The sequence below is a fragment of the Tamandua tetradactyla genome, chromosome 1, assembly GCF_023851605.1.
Source record: "Tamandua tetradactyla isolate mTamTet1 chromosome 1, mTamTet1.pri, whole genome shotgun sequence".
Taxonomy (NCBI): Eukaryota; Metazoa; Chordata; class Mammalia; order Pilosa; family Myrmecophagidae; genus Tamandua; species Tamandua tetradactyla.
In genome coordinates this window covers 98,640,400-98,658,395 of record NC_135327.1, presented here as the reverse complement: position 1 = coordinate 98,658,395, position 17,996 = coordinate 98,640,400, and the positions used below count along the sequence as shown (strand labels likewise).

The following is a 17,996-nucleotide window of genomic DNA, read 5'->3' as shown; positions in this document are numbered from 1 at the left end:
CTTATCTGGTAAGTGGCTTCTTAAAAAAAAAAAACAAAAAAAACCAAATACCTTAAGTGATGACTTGATCTAGAAATGTAGAAAACTGCAAAGCAATCGTTCATTCATCTTATATTTGCTTTATGGCCAGGTTTGTTGGAACAGCTTGAATTTCCCTCCCGTTGTGTCTTTAAGTAAGAAGCCACTTTAATCAGTAGTAACAACTCTGCCCACCAGCAGATGAACGAAATATTCAGAGAGGTGGTGTGAGTGTGCAGGGAGAGAAGTGTCCAGGAATATGTGCTTGGAGTTCTCCAAATGAGGAACGAAAAGGAAAAAAGGCTCAGCCTGATGAAGAGCAAGGAAAGAAGACTTCATCTGAATCTCTTACATTCTAATAACTTTTAATAACTCTATTCAGCTTTTTCTGACACAAACTTGCAACTGTTTGTGTAAAAGGTTTAAATGACTTGAACAATGATCCGAACAACTGAAGGTCTGTGTAATGTGAGAAAGCTACTTTTAAACACAAGCTGTAATTAAGGATATGCAATTAATATCCTTTAAACACCCAGCGTTTCCCAAAGGTACAAAACACAAGGCAGAGCTGACTGAATTGACTTTCCCAACCCCCTGGTCCCTTGCTGAGGCTCAGAGCCAGTGCCTTAGCTCCTGCCAGGCAGCAGGAGGAAGGGGCTGTGGGTGGCCTGCCCAGGGGGTTCTCAACCCCTAACCAGTCAGGGAAGAAAGGAGGTCCTTCTTTTAGAATCCACCTGCCCCTGCCCCTTTCTGTTCTTGTTTAGAATGTCATGGTAGAATCCTATTTCTTTTCTTTTTTTTTTTTTTTTTTAAGTTTAAAATAGATTTTATTTAACCTCAAATACACAAAATATTATTTCAACATGTAATCAACAAAAAATTACTAATGAGATACGTTGCATTATTTTTTTCATACTAAGTTTTCAAAATCTAGTGCATATTTTTACACTTATAACAAATCTCAATTCAGATTAGCATCATTTCAAATGCTCAAGTAGCCACACGTGGATCATGGCCACTGTAACAGACTTTGAGTTTTTTAAGTTTTGGATTCCTCGACTATAAAATAAAGGAGTTGCACAGACCATCTGGTCCATGCCTAAGAATATTTGATTCTGCAGTGTTGTTTTTTTTTTTTGCAAAAAATGGCCTTATATAGAATAACTACACACATGTATCAGATGCTTGTTTTTCTTAAATAAAATCAAACTCCTTACTAAAACACACCAAGAGAAAGCTTTCACATGTAAAATAGAAAAATGTAATGCCCACCCCCAATTTTCTGTGACTTATTTAAGATTGGGTATATTAAAACATCTATCATAGGTGTTCAGTATTTATCTCTTTATGTTTTTAGATTAAAAGATAATATGTATGAATGTCACAAAGAATTGAGATGTAGTTGGACAAATGTGTTATTTATTACACTTCCCAGTTCTCAGACAACCAATATCTAACATTGATTTACCTCTCTTCTTCTTTTACCTGTGTTTTCCTTTCAGGAAAGTTAATAGAACTCTTAACCCAGGTTTCCTGACTTTCCCTGGATAAATCAGGCTACATGATCCAAGACAGTGCAATCTGACCTCCTATCCTAGAGTCTGAATTTAGGGCAGGCAGGCTTAGGATAGGACATGGCTGGAGATGACTTATCCCAGTGGTGCACCCCGGAAGACACTGACATTTGGAATATCACTGCTTCTCTGGATCATCATTTGGAGGATAAACTTTCTGAGGCGGATTACTCAAATTTCTTATTGATTACTTATGGCTTTCAAATAAATCCCCCTCTTTGCTTAACTCAGCAGTGTCCATTTCTATTCTAGACATCCCAAACAATTGATTGACCAGGAAAAAAATTGAACAGCCAATCCCCCCAAATTATCACCTTCTTACCACACCTCCTTTCCTGAACAGTTTGGGAGGGTTCTTTCAATCTAACTATGAGATATATAGTCATTCACGTTGTTTAAAAATTACTGCTGGAAGGGCTTCTGATTTTCTAGGCTATAGTGTCCAATAGAGTAGCCATTAGCCATGTGGGACTATTTAAATTTGAATTAATTTTAAATTAAAATTCAGCTTCTTAGTCTTCTTAACCACATTTAAAGCACTCAGTAGCTACAAGTGTACTTTTCAGAATTCTTGGTCAAAAAATCTCATTAAATGTTGAGATAATTCAAGTCAAAGGTTAGTTAGTAAAGAGAAAATGAAGTGTTCAGTAAGAAAATATTTGTTATCATTTTAATAATAGAGTTTAAAAAGGAACTTGCTACAAGAATAAAGCAAATTGAGCTGAAGAAAAAAATTGCTATAATACTTTGAAAGAGAGTGCCTGTGGACATTAATGGACATTCAATATTTTAATATCCCCTTTGGGGATTGGAAGATGCTGTTTCAAAATCCCCCTCATTTTAAGACATTGAGTTATTGAATTATTTAGTACTAGTTCCCTAAGTGACTTTAGTGACCCTCTAGTCACTTTCTTTGTCACATAGCTTAATTATCTACAGAAATACCACCAGAACAGCACATGTCTCCTGACCCCCAATCTAAGCAGCTGACATGATATACCCAGGAAAGCTACCTAAGAATCAGGTCTGAAGCATTACCTTACCTAAAGACATTCAAATCAGAGCCTTCCAAGAATTCAGCTTTCCCTGCCACTATGACACAGGTAAATTGTGCAACTATCATTTCATATGTCCTATCACTGAACTGTATGTATCTGGATTTCTCTAAAGGCCAGGAAATGAGAAATCTGCCACCTGGAATCATATAACTAAGACTGACCCTGAACTGTCTATACCTCATTCCCCAAAATTTGCAAGTCCCATACACTTTCGAAAGTTGCCTGGAAAATTAAGCAGTCTCTTGCAGATGCATTTTATTTAGATGAGTGTCTCCAGATTTAACATAGTATGGGTTGAGTCAGAAGGAAAAAAAATGTATGTGTTCGTTGAGTTTTTTGTGATATATATTTCAAGCCAGAGATTTTGCACTAATAACTGAAAGATTGCATGTGAGGAACAACAAAATCCTCAAGCATACAAACCTGCATTAAATTAGGCTGATTTCCAGGGTCATATTCATGCATATGGAAGCAAATATATACTTTTCTCCTAGGGGCCAGAATCTGCCTGGTCTTGAATTCTGGAGTTACTCAGGACAGAAATAAGTTTTACATTTCTTTAAGTAGTTTAGTATTGGCTTGGTTAAATAATCTTATTTCTTGGCACAAACCTTCCCCCAAAAGGTTAGTATATATGCCAGAAATACTGATGATTTACTTGTGAAGGGTCTTCATTCACAAAGGCCATTCCCTGGCCCACAATGGGAGCTGACAACAAAGTCCTATGTGAGGTTGGAGGTAAATGTTTGAGCAGCAACAGGCAAAATCCCATAGTTTGAAGATGATCTGAACACAATAACTAAATCTACACAAGAGATCCCAAAAGAGTGAGGAGGAAAGACCGGAAGGCAGAAGGACTGCATTCTAGCATTAGCCAAGAGGCACTGGACAACTCAAATCCGTCTAAGCCTCAAACTTTCCACCTGTAAGAAATTCCTGCACCTCCACCACACAGGGCTATTTTGAGGATCAAATAAGATAATGTACATGCTTGAAAAGCATAAAGCACTCTACAGACCTAATACTTAGCTGTTTTAAGGAAAATCTGAACAACAAATGTTTTCTCTAGTTTCTCACCACCTGAGTCATCTTGATTATGTGTTTTGGGGTCTTTCAGATGAGAAATAATACAGAGAAGTAAGCTATGATGTAGCTAAACTCTAAGAAATAGTAATTACTTCAACTTCCTTTGCTCAAACATCTGTGTACCCACCAAAACAATGAGGCAACAAAGTCTAGGGGCTTGGTAGAAAGGGAGAGCAACTGCTTTTCAGATCGTCTGATTCGGTTGATTAATAAGTTTAGCAGAAAGCTGCGTTACTCTTATTTCTTTCCGGGTTCTTTAACTTGGAGATACGATATCCATCAATAAATTTCCAACCAAAAATTGAGGATCAGAAAGTTTCAAGCAGTTTATAGACAGCCCCACACAGGTAAGTGGTGTTGTTAGGATTTGAGAGCAGGTCTCCCCTACACCCCGCACACCCTAAGCTACTAACGATGACATCTTCTTTGCTTATTTCCTTGTGATCCATTTTGTGCAACCAATGACGTAGTTACATAAGTTCTTTCGTCTGTGTGTGCACATGTCCAGGGGCTCTGCTTGGCTTCCTGTGCCTAACGGGAGATAAACAAGCAGACCCTGAGGTTGGCTCTGACCCACGGCGGGGTGGGCTCTGTGGATGGAAGCGCAGCTTCACACAAGCTCACATTACTATTCTCTTTTTTATGCCTATTTATCCTGTCTGGATTGTCTGCTGCAGTTTGGGGCTATTTTGGGCCTTTATGTTGTCACTTGAAAGCATATAGTACCATGGTAACCAAATTATGTTTTCATTTATTCTCATTCCATTTTAGATTCGGTATTTAAATCACCCAGTTGAATTTGAATCAGACAGTTTGCTTTATCCTTTAACTGCTGATTTAACCCCCTGCCTCCCTGAAATCAGCTAGGGTTTTCTTTCTAGCCTTAGCTTCTAACTGCAAAATTACTGAGAATGTGCTTTGGGATTAGTGAATCTTCACTTTCCTTTGAGCTCCAGACACTACTCCTTGTGATTTACAGTTAAGACGAGCCCTGCCTTCCTAAGTCTCAGTCACACCACCTTTCTCTTCCAGCTCCCATAATACAAATCAATTTATATACAAGCAGAAAAACGACAGGAAACTATATTTCAGCAATTCAGCCCCCCTTTCCCTCAGTTTTCTAGGAATTGAGAGGAGAGAAACATACTGAAGCAATGATTAATCTCCTCAGGTCGACATTCAGGGGACACACAGAGGGTGATGTGCTCAGTCGCTGCCTTACCTGGGTGGGAGGATTGCTTTTAATTCTCAGTAAGTATTCACCCTAGTTTAACGAAACAATCTCCTATTCTTAGATATTTAGCAAACTCCCAATATTCCACTAATGCAAATCCTGCTGTCATGGGTCAATAATGACAGCGGACAGTCATTCTATACTTTGTGTACAGACACTGTTCTAAGTCTGTACAGATGGCACCTCGTTTAATCACCACTAACCATCAAGGTCCATGTTATTGTCGCCTCCACTTTACAGAAGAGGAAGCTACAGCACAAAGATGGTAAAGGACGCGCCCTTGGTCATAAAGTTAGTAAGAGGTAGAGCCGCACTTTGAACCCAGACTGCTCTAGAGGTCCAGAGATCTGCTCTTGAACATTATTCTTTGCTAGTTCTCAGGTGGGAAGAGTCTAATGGAACCCGATGGAACCCAGGCAGCAAAAGTGTAAGGTATGTGACCCATTAGATTCTTTAGAATCTAGAATTAGATTAGGACAGGGATTCTTGTCTGTTTCCTGCCCCCAATGCAGTATCCAGTCTGTACTGGGGGCAAGGCCAGGCATATGATATATGCGTAGTAAATATTTATTGATTAAATGAATAAATACATGAATGAGAGAGCCCCCTTCAATCAAAATCAGTACTACTACATTTATTTGGTGCTACCCTTTCTGACTAGGGGAGGGGACGTCCATGAACTAGAATAAATGTCCTTAATGAACGAGGGCACATCTCAAATCGCTAAATTGCAGTCTGGGCATATCCTTCATACTCTGCAAACTCCTATTGCTGTGACTTTAAACAAAAAGGACACTCTCAGTGCAGACAGCCAAGCGAGCGCTCAGAATGACCAGCACCTCTAGGTGAGGTCCAGCAGAGGCTAGGATTCAGTGGAAGGGAAACCGATACCTCTATGTTTAATGGCATTGTAATGATCTGAGCTCCTTTGAAGCCAGTGAAAGGTGGGAAATAAATATTTCAGAAGCATATTTAGTTGGAGGCATAAGCAACTCCTCCCCCAAAACAAAAAAGGGTATATAAGCACCTGTTCTGAAAAAAAACGGACGCCCTTATCCTCACGTATACACTCGTATGTTTCTCCAAGGACAGGATTAAATGGCTTGCTCCCAGCACGGAAGTAGCTGGATGCGTACGCTGACACTGCAAAGGCTGCCACGTAGACCTAAAAGTAGGGAGGAGAGAACTTTCTGTTATTTCCCTGTCACCAAGAGATTTGTTTTTCACAAAGAAATAAAATAACACCTCTATTTGTCTGGTTTTTTTTTTTTAATCAGAAAGTCAAAGATGTGTCTTAGTGACAGGTTTATTAGTGTTAACCAAACATTTTTAAACTATTCATTTGTTTCGATGCCTAAAAGGTGGTAGAGGGTATAGAGGTGATGATGTTTATAAAATGAACCATGCTGGGTTTTTTTTTGTTTGTTTTTTTTTGGTTGCATGGTCTGGGAATCGAATTCGTGTCTCTCGCATGGAAGGCAAGCATTCGACCAGTGAACCACCCGTTCATCCTGTTTTTTGAACTGTTAGGCTGAGTCCACTCAGTACCTTTAAGCTCGGCATTTATGAATCCTGGTATTGTTCTAAGGTTTGGGGGGTAGGCCTAGAAAAAAGCCAGACTTACCTCCAAATTCAAGGATAAGCATTAAAAGTTTAAACATTTAGAGATGACAATGTAGAAACCTAAAAACTTATCTGATAAAAGAAAACCTGTGAAAATCATTCTCTGAGCCTGGGAAACAAGCTACTGGATAGAGCACAGTCTCTTTTCAAAAGTTCTGCTTTTCTGGGAGGAGAAATGAAAAATCAAAAAGAAGGGAAACTGAATGTGAACATGGAATGAGCAAAATACTTCAATGACTCTGCTCTGAGGCAATCACAATTTTTATCATCTCCCCTTTGAGAACTGTCTCTCAGATACCAAAGAGATTTATATGCCACCTCCCTTTTCTTCTCTTTCTTTTCCTCTTCCCCCCTCTTTCTTTCCTTCTTTTCTTTCTGCCCAAAAATTCTAAACCTAAGCAGTAATTGCAAGTTTTCCTTTCAAATATCTTGTAACCATCTCAATGTAGCTCCTCTCAGCACATTCCATGAACTTTCCCATACAGAAGAAAAGCTGAGTGCTTTGTTCACGAGTCACTTAGCAGCTTCTCTAAGATTTCTGCAAAACCCCTGGTCCAACAGGACCCACCGTACCACCACACACTGTAGGTGTGAAAGCCAATCACTGTGCTCAAACCAGTCCCACCTGTGACTGCCTTCGTCCCTGACCCCCCGGGGTGTGTGCTCCTCTTTGCTTCCCCACATCCCACCTGTCAGACCACATTATCCATGTGGGATGCTAAATCCACCCTGCATCATTTCCTCAACTTAAAATACACCAAACTTTCTAAAGAACCTAGTCATTCACGTGGCTGTGGGGAGAAGGGAGGGAGGGGGCACCCTCCTTTTGGGTTCCCTGCAGGAGAGAATCTGTGCAGGAGCCCAAGCTGACCTGCAGAACAGTAAACAAAAGCCAGGGGATAAGCTCCTGCTCAGTGCTTTCCTGAACTTTCCCTTCCTACTGAGAGTGTTGTGGGGATGCACAGCCTTTCCTCAAACCTCTTCCCAAAGTGAGTTATACCAGTCAATCAGCTGAATATCCTGGGGGCTCTCAGTTACCATAAGAAGGACACACCTTACAGAGTACTTGCATCTTGATTTTAGGGGAAAGAGCTGTCGACAAATGTTGATTTTAATACTTGCTTTCGAAATTATATGCCTTTCCCTTTTCCAGGAGAAATTATCTGGGGAAAAGTAACAAAGAAGATAAAAAACATAGCGTGATCTTCTCTCCTATCTTTATTACAGTAGTATCAAGAAAGCTGTTTTTTGTTTTTTTGACGGGAAGAGGCTCCAGAGACTGGAAAAACTATGGGTCCTATTTCAGCCAGTAGTTAAGATTTCTCTGTAATCTTCAAGTCACGAAAGCAATAAAGTTTTAGTGAGGGTTAAAATTGCAGAAGGCTCAGAATTTAAGGAAGAATAGTGTCCTCTATCAATGGAGGTGGTCAGCAGGCTTCACCGAGGGCACGCCCCTCTAGGTGTGCGGAGCAGAGCAGAGCGAGGCCAAGGCTAACTCTAATTCGGCCAATCAGCAAATGCCCAGAGCAGAAAGTCTGCATTTCGGAGGGACGCTGATACCCCAGCATTCCATACAGACAATTGTTGTTTATCGGATAACACAGGAGGAAGCAGGGAGAGGAAGAGATGCCCAGTTTTCAAGAACGGTCAGCCAGAGTCACACAGAAGGGGTCGATTTGACCCCAGTCTTACGACTGCTGCTGCCCCTTCCCCACGCTCAATTCCCCACACAGCAAGAGAAGGATCAGAATCACCTGGAAGCCCCCTCTAAAGCCAACAACCTGTGCTTGGGATGCCAGAGAGCTGCAGGAGTCTTGAAGAAATGGAGACCTCAGCCAAGGGCTGATGCCCTAGGGTTCTTGACTCAGTTGTAAGAAGGAACTCGAGGACCAGTCAGCATGTACAGCCAGACAGTTTACTAAGCTCAGTGTTCCTGTTGTGGTACCATAGGGTCAACTCCCCTCCCTCTTTCCCTATCTGACGTGCCTCACTTGGAAGTATTCTGGGTAGATAACTGAAGAGGGATTTTTCTAAGGTTTTTTTTAAAACTTACTCTATAAAAATAAGAGGAAAAAGTGAAGAACCTTTCTAATGTGAAAGTCCCCTCTGTGAACACTTTTCAAAAAAATCTAGGCACTGATGGGACAATTCCATAAATAAAACATTCTCGAAGAGAATTTACCCTGGATGAGGAAAACAGCTCATGAAATTAAATTCTGTTCACCCAGGGTTAGTAAAAATAAACAGGTGCAGACACCTGGAACCGGTTTTCCAGGCAGTCACATCAGAGCAATCACAGGGAGAGGGAGCACAAACCACAGGGCACACTTCCCTCGGCCACCAGCTATCACAGAGAAGCCGCCAGCGGCAAATGCTGACAGGGGAAGCAGAGGGAGCCAGACGCCTTGAGAAATGGACCTAATCGAAGAGCAGTCGAAATAAATGTCAGAGAGGAGAGCGCCTTCTGGGATCCACCAGGGTTGGCTCTGGACAGCCACACTGTAACCGAGAAGTCAGGATTTAGGGATGATTATGATTACTGAATCATTATATAGATATTCCTTTTTGCTTTCTGGTATATTGATTGGAGTAGACAGAGGGAAATTCCTGAAATCTCTAAATTGTAATCCAGCTGCCTTGATCTCTGATAATGATTGTATAGCTTTTATCTTCTGCCCCTGTGATTGTAAAAACCTTGTGACTAACCTTCATTTGTACTCAATTATCCAGTTTTTCAACTTTAGAGCCTTGTGATCATTAAAGGCAGCCTTTAATGTTTATTAATGAAGGGTATTGGGTCAGCCCCGAGCTAACCCACCCCAAGTCCAAACTTATCTTGATAACTGAGACTGGATTTAACCAAAGTGAGCCTGCCTGACATGCGCAGTAGCTCAGACTTTAACCTACAAGTCATCTATACGTCATTCCACCACTTTCTTACATACATTCTGTGACTGAGCATGTAACCAATCTGTGCATGCTCAATAATCAGATCACCTCTCATTGCATTATCTGGGGGGCCTCTGTGCTCATTATCCTAAACCCTGTCCATCTTTTACTAACATCTGAATTACTGCAGTTCGGAGAGACAGATTTTGGGCAGATAAGCCATCTGCTCTCCTACTACACACCTAGTAATAAACTCTCTCTCTTTGAAACCCGGTGTCTCAGGAACTGGTTATTGAGTGATTGGGGCAGAAGAATGCACGGCTTTGTCCGGGATCAGCGTGAGCCGGCGGGGCGGGGGACGGGGGTCTCTCCTCACCATCCTCTCCAGGGCGCTGGGGGTCTGCGCCGCCTGGTCCAGTAGCTCGCTGTATTCCAGCTCCTCACAGAGCCGCTGCAGCGTGTTCAGCGGCTCGTTTAACTCCACCGGCATCGACACTTTGGACAGATCCTTCCCTATGTTATTTCTCAGGATGTTCCACAAGCTGATGTTACTTGTGTTGGGGCAGGGAGCCGGCAAGCAAGTTCTCCTTTTGGACTTGGCGCCTCCACCACGTTCCAGAACAGGCCCTGGAAGGGAAGTAAGCCTGGTTGTCTCAATAAGCTTTTTATCTTACTAGTTAAAAAAATAAAAACCCACAGATAAAACCTTACCTATCAAGTATTCAATTGTACTATTAAGCTCAGTAATCCAGAATACCACTAGAAGCCAGAAAATAAGCAAAAGAATTCAAAGCAACTAAATTATGTACCAAAACTAAAAAAAAGTCGATCACGATGCCCAGAATGCCAAGAATGCCCAGCTATACGATGATATTGTGAACTACTGATTGTACACTTTGGATGGTTACATGTGGTATGGAATATATAATACATGTCAATAAAAAATAATTTAAAACATTATATATATACTGAAACTTGTCCATTTTATTCACAGGGAAGCCCTTAAGTTCCCACTCAAAGGCTGGTTCCTCAGTTTATATAACTTGCAATAAAACTGGAAATTGGATATAGCACATTGTCTTAAAATTTTCTTCACTTCTAAAAAACTGGAAATTCTGATAAAAACAATCGTGTTTATTACAAGGATCTTATAAAGGAAATAAAAATTATTCTCTGTCCCATCACCAAGAAATAGCTATTTGTTTTGGAGTATTTTCACTTAGTGTTTTCTCCCCTCATACAGGCCATGCTGTACTTATAGCTTATATTGTGTTATTCAGCTAACAGCTATTTTTCCCATGCTGTATGGAATTATCCTAAAACATCCTTTCCATGACTGTAAAAATATTAAATTGTATCAATACCCCATAATTCACTGAATCATTCATCACTTGTTAAGAGTTTTAGGTTTGATTTACTGTTTTACTATGGTAAAAAAACAAACAAAAAAAATCAAACAGTTATTAAGATCTACAGATTCACAGACTTTGCTATTCAATTGTATCTGATCAGTTGATTAGGATTTATGGAAATGGGATAGTACGTCAAAGACTCTGAACATTTTTAGACTTTTGACTCATATGATGAGGCCACTCTTCAAAAAGTCTGCATCAATTTATGCATTTCCCAGCAGCCTATGAGGGGTGTCCACTCCTGAATTCTTCCCAGGCTTATCATTTGTTTTTAATTTTTTTTCAAATTGTTTAGACAGTGGATCTCCTTGTTTGACTTATATTTTAACATTTTCTAGTGAGGTATGGAATACTTTCATGAGAACTTCCTCTTTTTTGAATTGTCTGTTTTCCTATTTGTATATTAAGATCCTCATTTTCTGCTTTAATATTTGTTTTACATTTTAATCCCTACTGGCCATTTACCTATAAATTTGGACCATGATGTTTTATGTTGAATTAAACATTTACATTTTAGGTATTTAAATCTTTCCCTTTTCCTTTGTGACTACTCCTACTGCTTCATGCTCCACAATTCCTTTCCCATGCAAACCGAGCCTATTTCAGGTGAAATCTTCTGTGTTACACCAACATTTGAGAAGGTGCTATTTGATTGGTATGAATTTATTGAACAATTTATGAAGTCAATCACTCTGAATAAAGAGACTGCTGCTTTGATGAAGAGAAAAAGATGAAACTGAGGCCATTCTTCACAGTCTCATGTTCATCCAAGCCCTCAATTAATTTTTGAATTTTAATTGTTAGCATGGGGAAAGATTCTGCTTCACAGAGGTAAACAGCTACAAATGATAGTAGTTTTTAAAAACAGCTTTCCATTTCATCTCAAAATAATTTCTTTGATTACTCTAAAAGCATGAAAGAATGCTACTGCTTGTCATGGCTAAAATATACATAGCTCTTATTCTGTGAGGCACCCTTCTGAGTATTTATCTTTTATTCTTCATAACAATCTCAAGAGACAAATGATAGTATCATCCTTATTTTTCAGGTGAAAACACTGAGGCTCAGAGGAGTAAAGTAACTTGCCCCAGTAAGTGGCAGAGCTGGGGATAACTGAGGAAGTCTGGTCCCCAAATCCATGTTCTTAAACCACGGCAACACATCACATACGTGCCCAGTAATGTCTTGGGAAGAAATTAAAAGGAAACCTTCTAAAGACCGAGAGTTTACTATGGGCTCAGAGAAATTCTGTGTAATACTTTATCAGTAATATCAACCAGTGTGATTTCCTTTTGTGGGCAAAACTGTGTCATAGTCAGGATACCAAGGGTTATTTCTATATCCAATGTTTTCAATAGAACACTGATGTTTAGAGAATGTCTGTGAAGAACTAGGACACCCATTTCTAGTGTTTAAATATTGCTGAAGAAGAAAGCTAGGTTTGCCCAGTGTTTGTTCCTGCAAAAGCGTTAGTGGCCGGCAAATGGTTGTGGGGTAGGACAGAGCTGGTTTTAGCCTCTCACAGGCCTTTCCAGGCCAGTGAGCCATTGTCTGAGGTTCTGGGGCAAGTCCTGATCCCAACTTCGGGCTCTCCATTCACTCTTGTTCCCTCCTCTCAAAAGCCTCAGAGAAAACGAGGACTCCAGCATTCGTCAGTCTTCCTCACCCACGGAGGGATGTGCCATTCATGGGCATGGGCACTATTTGTCAAGGGAGTAAGTGATGTGTCTTCATTTCTCTTTCAACTGTTTTGCTAGAAAAATAAGTAGCCCATGAACTTGCTCCTATATTATTAGCCTTCTCCTTTCTAGCCATTGGGTCTTAGGCTTTCCTATCAAGGGAACACTCTCTGCAGAAACAGTTCAAGTGAAACACAGAGCATGGTGAGGCATCGCACGTCTATCAGATGTGAAGCTGAAAGTTTGTTCTCTCAGAAGATAGTGAAATTATCTGTCTTTTTTCTATATTGTGGTCCCCAGAGAGGAAGCTGTTTGGCACTCAAATAACAACATACTGTCATAATTCATACATATTTATTGTGCTAGAAAGTACTAAAATAGCAAAAGGTTACCCAACACGTTCCCTGTCTTCTGTGAAATATAAACATAGGAGAGTTTTACATGTCCAAAGCACAGTACAGCAAACCTGGAGACCCCCAAATATACTAAATACCAAGTCTGCAAGTATCTGATGCTACAGAACCCATGAGGGAGAACTGTCCAATTGAACAGATTCTTTTTTTAAACGAGATTATGTAAACAAGATGCTTGACTTGGAAGGGAAAATTATCTAGGATTCATTTCTTTTGGAGTAATTTATCCCTACTTAAAGACAGATTGCCCTACATGTAACAGCTCCATACAAAAAATTATAAAATTGTCCTTGGTTTTATAATGATATTTGAAAAACATTAAAATTTTCCAACAAAACAAGGTATGTAGGATTTTTTTATGTTGTTCATTTCTGTTAAATAGTAAGCACAAAATAACTTACTGGAATTATAAAGATAAGAGTTGAATGAGCATGCCACTAATGGAGAAAGGGAAAATTTTCACAGAACCAGTATTTTCCCCCCATCTCATCTCCATTTGATGTTGATAAAAACATATCATTAGTCATTTAGTAAAAGAAAAAAAGCAATATACTTGTGCACGTATATCGTTATTTAAGTACAATAAAGGAATAGGGAAGGGTAAAATGAAAGAATGGAGAAAACTATACTGTAGCAGTCAGGACTCGGTGGAACCAAATTGAGTTTTTTCTAACTGAGAATGTACTCTTGGTCTGTAGGGACAGAGTTCTGGAGGAAAATGGCAGGCTCCCTTTATAACAGTCACCTCCTGTCTGCTGCTGGAACACATCAATTGTATCTTCACCCTCCATTTCCAGCTGTGCAGGTATCTGTTTCATTAACTGGCTGCCCATCAAATTGGAATCTGATCTGCCTCAATAACAAACTCTGCTGTTCACAACAGGCTTCCATGAGTCTACTAAGTGGTGTATGCCTTTTAATATTAAATTGCACCACAGAGCCATCCTTTCCCACCACCTTCAAATTAATACGATCGTTGTTAGATCTTGACAACTTCCTCAGGCTTTTCGACCAGCCGTGGCAAGAGCCAAGAGTCTCCTCAGCTGCTACTTCACAAAAGAGGTACCAGGTCCACACTGTACACAAGCAGTACCAGGACGGCAGCCAGACTCTTCTGAACAGCACATCCCTAAATGGACTTTAGTCTGCTCACTGAAGTCCTAAACAGAGTTGTTTGGGGACAGCCAGGCGCTCTCGATACCCACAGTCCAAACTAACATTATGAAATGCACTTCCTGCTCATCATTTTCCCCCTTGAGATCCATGAGTAACAAAGGGATATGTTCGCCTTGTTGATTTCAAATGTGTTGTCTTGAAGAACCTAAAGCTAAAGTACCACTTAAAGCAGACCTTTTATTATATAAGCCCTATGGAATTCCTAAATGAGGACCACGTCTTAATTTTCTTATGTAGTACTTGCTACAGTTCTCTGCTTATAGCAGAAACCCTATATGTGTTTATTAGTGTTCAAGGAAGACCCAGACATTCAGACATCAAATAATTTAAATCTTACCCAAGGTCTGTCTCTCATTATCTAAATCATTACTGAGATTGTCTAAGGAAAGATTATCACTTATGTCACTGACGTATGAATCGTCGTCAGAAATCTATGGGAAAGAAGAAATAACGTATATCAGGATAAAAGCAAATTAAGAGCCTTATTTTCATAAAATAATTTTTCCAAATGATCAAACATTTGAGTCTCACAGAATAAATCTACAGAAATAATTTTGGATGCTGTTTTCATAAGGGGTCCATACACTAAGAGGTGTTCACAGCAAACACCTGTTATTAAAAATCTTATGCATTCTTGATTCTCACAAGGAAAACATTAAGTAAACTCAAGATTTTAGTTGTTAGAATAATTGTGACAACTAGTTAATAGTTTGTCTTTGAACTCTTTGTGAGGGAAAAGAAGAATTTGCTATGGAAATTAGTACATAAACAAGATGGCCACGTTATACTTTAGGGGTAAAAGTAATAATATGGCTACACAGCTGGGCTAAATATGATATCTGCCTATTCAGCAAAGTACGATACTTCTACATCAATTAAGAACAATATTATTATATATTATAAACTAATTATTATAAGTAATGATAAGTATTGTATACTATTATAAATTAACATAGGTCTAATTCCATGATTAAAAATTACATAGGATGTGAATTTCTTTCACTGTAATGGAAATGTATCATCAAAGAAAGTCAAAATGATTAACTTGTGATTAAAAAGAGGTATAATAAGTTAACAGAAATGAGGAAGTGTCCAACACCTGCTACTTCTATAACTATTTTTTCTTCTAAGATTTTGTATCATATTATATTTTTGGGTATAAGGTATGAAAAGCTCCTCAGAATGCAAATGATGGAACAGGCCATTGGGGTTAACTTTCCAAAATATGGGTATTCACTGAACAGATTAATCAACAAAGCAACAAAATGGATTTTGAGGCACCTAACTGAAAGCTGTGCTCAAACCTCATTTTCTGAAGAGCTGGGCGATAAGAGAACTTCCTGTGCATCAAAAAACTCTGAAAGGGAGTCAGTAATGGAGCGTCTACTTTCATTGGAAATTTGATGAACCAGAACACGGTTTTCATCCCTGGCATTTTCCTATTTGAAAAACAAAAACAAAAATGTTTATATTTAGAAACAGTCTCAAGAAAGGCAAAACAAATTATTTAGTGACATGATGTATAAGGTCACGGGTCCATGCAAACAAGCAACTAAAAGCTGAGGTAAGCTCCAAAGTCAAGGTGATATAAGCTCCCCACAAAATATAATGAAAAATGAAGTTCTCCTCAAATGCATACCCCACTTACAGACACTATCACCACCCAGGCACACACAACCAATCTCAAGGTAAAAATGATTCTCCAGGTCAGTCTTTGTTCATTTAAAGGAGAAAAGAATTCAAACACTCTCTGAATCATATCCTCTTATTCTCTACCACTGCAGGGTGTTTCTTTTCAACCTAAAATTTCCCCTAAATTGTACTGAATGCATGTCTTTTTGTGGCTGGTTCGGTGCAACATGGCTTTCCTCTCCTGTGCTTTTGCAGAGGCCAAGTTGCTTTCGCTTTTGAGTTACGCTTTGATAGACAAGCATTGTGTTTAGGTCTGGAAGCACCTCTGGTGGCCCAATCATTCATTTATCATGCAAGAATGAGACAATTCTCTTTCTCCACCCAGAGGGAAGGAAATTCTCCAATCCCCTTTAAAAGTATACAAACAAGACAATAGAATATCATTATTTTTCCATCTTGCATGGCCCTCCATTCCCCCTTTCACTGAGGAGGTTAGTTTATTCCAGTGGGTCAGGACTTTCACTCTGGGAAGGATCTAAATACTTCGGGAATGTGCTTTCCGTTCTATTTGAAGCGGAAAATTCAATTCAACTCAGTAAGTTCAACAACTGCTTTCTATATAGTTCTGTGCTGTCCATGGAGGGATTTAACCATGAATAAGACAAAGTTTCTGGCCTAAATGAGTGAGTATAGAGAATGCACCTATCAGGTCAACACTGTGGAATAGACAGAGTGCTAGAGAAGTGGAGAAAAAGGTGAGATTGATTCTGATTCGGGGGCTGTGATTTGGGGAGTGCTCGTCAGAGGAGGTGACAATAGGCCCAGATCTTGAGGAAAAATATATTCAGGACAAGGTGACTCAATTCCTTTGAGTTAGACGGGAAAATGGTTTCCTTGAGCTTCCTGACAGCACACATTTTCCACCAGGTTGATAAAGGAGCTACTTCGATATCATTATTAACTGATAATTGAGTCCCAGAACAATTTGGAGAGCAAAACTTAAGGCAGATCTTCTTTTAGTCTCCAGTATCTGAGAGCAGCTAAAAGCAAAAACCTGAAGTTGTGAAATTGCAATCCGTGTCAAACTCTGAAATATGTTCTACAGCTAATTGTGGTGCTGTGCTTTGAAATTTATTGCTTTTTTGTATATATGTTCTTTTTTTCACCAAAAACAAAGAAAAAAGTCAATTGTGATGATAAAAAAATTTGAGCCTTCCAGCCTCCTATATTCTGGAGCACCTAGAAGAAAAATCTGAGAGGATCATATGGTAGCCCACGACAAACTCTAGGATCTGTTCTGTAACTATTGCTTTTTATTTCTTTGCTTTGTATATATGTTATATTATACAATAAAAAAGTTAAAAAACAGACCAAACATCCGTTTATAATCCCTCATGAAAAAATTGATTCTGGCTATGGTCCTCAACAAATGTCAACACCCTACATGGAAGGTCGATGGGAACTAGATATTTGCAGGGTGCCACATACTGATTACTTATTGTTTGTAAGGGGAAAGTAAAACTTTATGTCAAAGAGACCAGGTTGTCACCACTGAACACAGATCTTAACACTACAGTGGGACGACTAGATATGGTTTGTCTCCTCATGTGATGCACTCTGAGGCATGATAAATCACCTATGAACTATTCTTGCCAAAAAGTTGACCTGAATCTAATGAAGAGTAAAAAGGCAATCAGGGAAACTGAAAATGGACTGAATATTAGATGATAGTAGGAATTATTGTCAATTAGGTGCCATTAGGAAAATGGGCTGTTTGTTTTCTTTGTTTCTGACTTGGGAAATATGTTAGAAAGTATGTAGGGATGAAACGTCATGATGTTTGGGAATTTCTTTAAACTTTCAGCAAAGAAAAAATAAATGAAATATGGCAAAATGTTACTATTAAATCTAGGTGATAGGTATACAGAAGTTTATCATAGCAGTCTAGCTTTTGAATGTATGTTTGAAATTAAAAAAAATAAATAAAGGGGGAATTTGTAAAAACTTAAAAAAAAAAAAAATTAACGCAGATCATGTCTCACTCAGAAGTTTTAGGAGTTCAGGACATATGTCTCAATCTCCTAAACATAAATTACACCCAAGGAGGGGATGCTCTGCCAGAAGGGCCACAAAAGATTTTCATAATTAATAAAAGGCAAGCAGTTTCTTTATGAAATGTTTATTCCAGGGGCACATTTAAAT

At 39.2% G+C, this 17,996-nt stretch overlaps 1 protein-coding gene across 7 annotated transcripts in view; it reads right to left on the bottom strand.

Moving 5' to 3' along the window:
* Window positions 1-17,996, bottom strand: part of OSBPL3 (oxysterol binding protein like 3) — a 204,099-nt gene that overhangs the window by 27,801 nt on the left and 158,302 nt on the right. For all 7 annotated transcript variants that reach the window (XM_077121456.1, XM_077121499.1, XM_077121490.1 and 4 more), the window contains 4 exons: window positions 15,467-15,601; window positions 14,500-14,593; window positions 9,859-10,109; window positions 5,998-6,135 (listed from right to left, as the gene is read on the bottom strand). In XM_077121456.1, coding sequence (XP_076977571.1) covers window positions 5,998-6,135; window positions 9,859-10,109; window positions 14,500-14,593; window positions 15,467-15,601 — 618 coding nt within the window. The remainder of the gene's footprint in view (window positions 1-5,997; window positions 6,136-9,858; window positions 10,110-14,499; window positions 14,594-15,466; window positions 15,602-17,996) is intronic.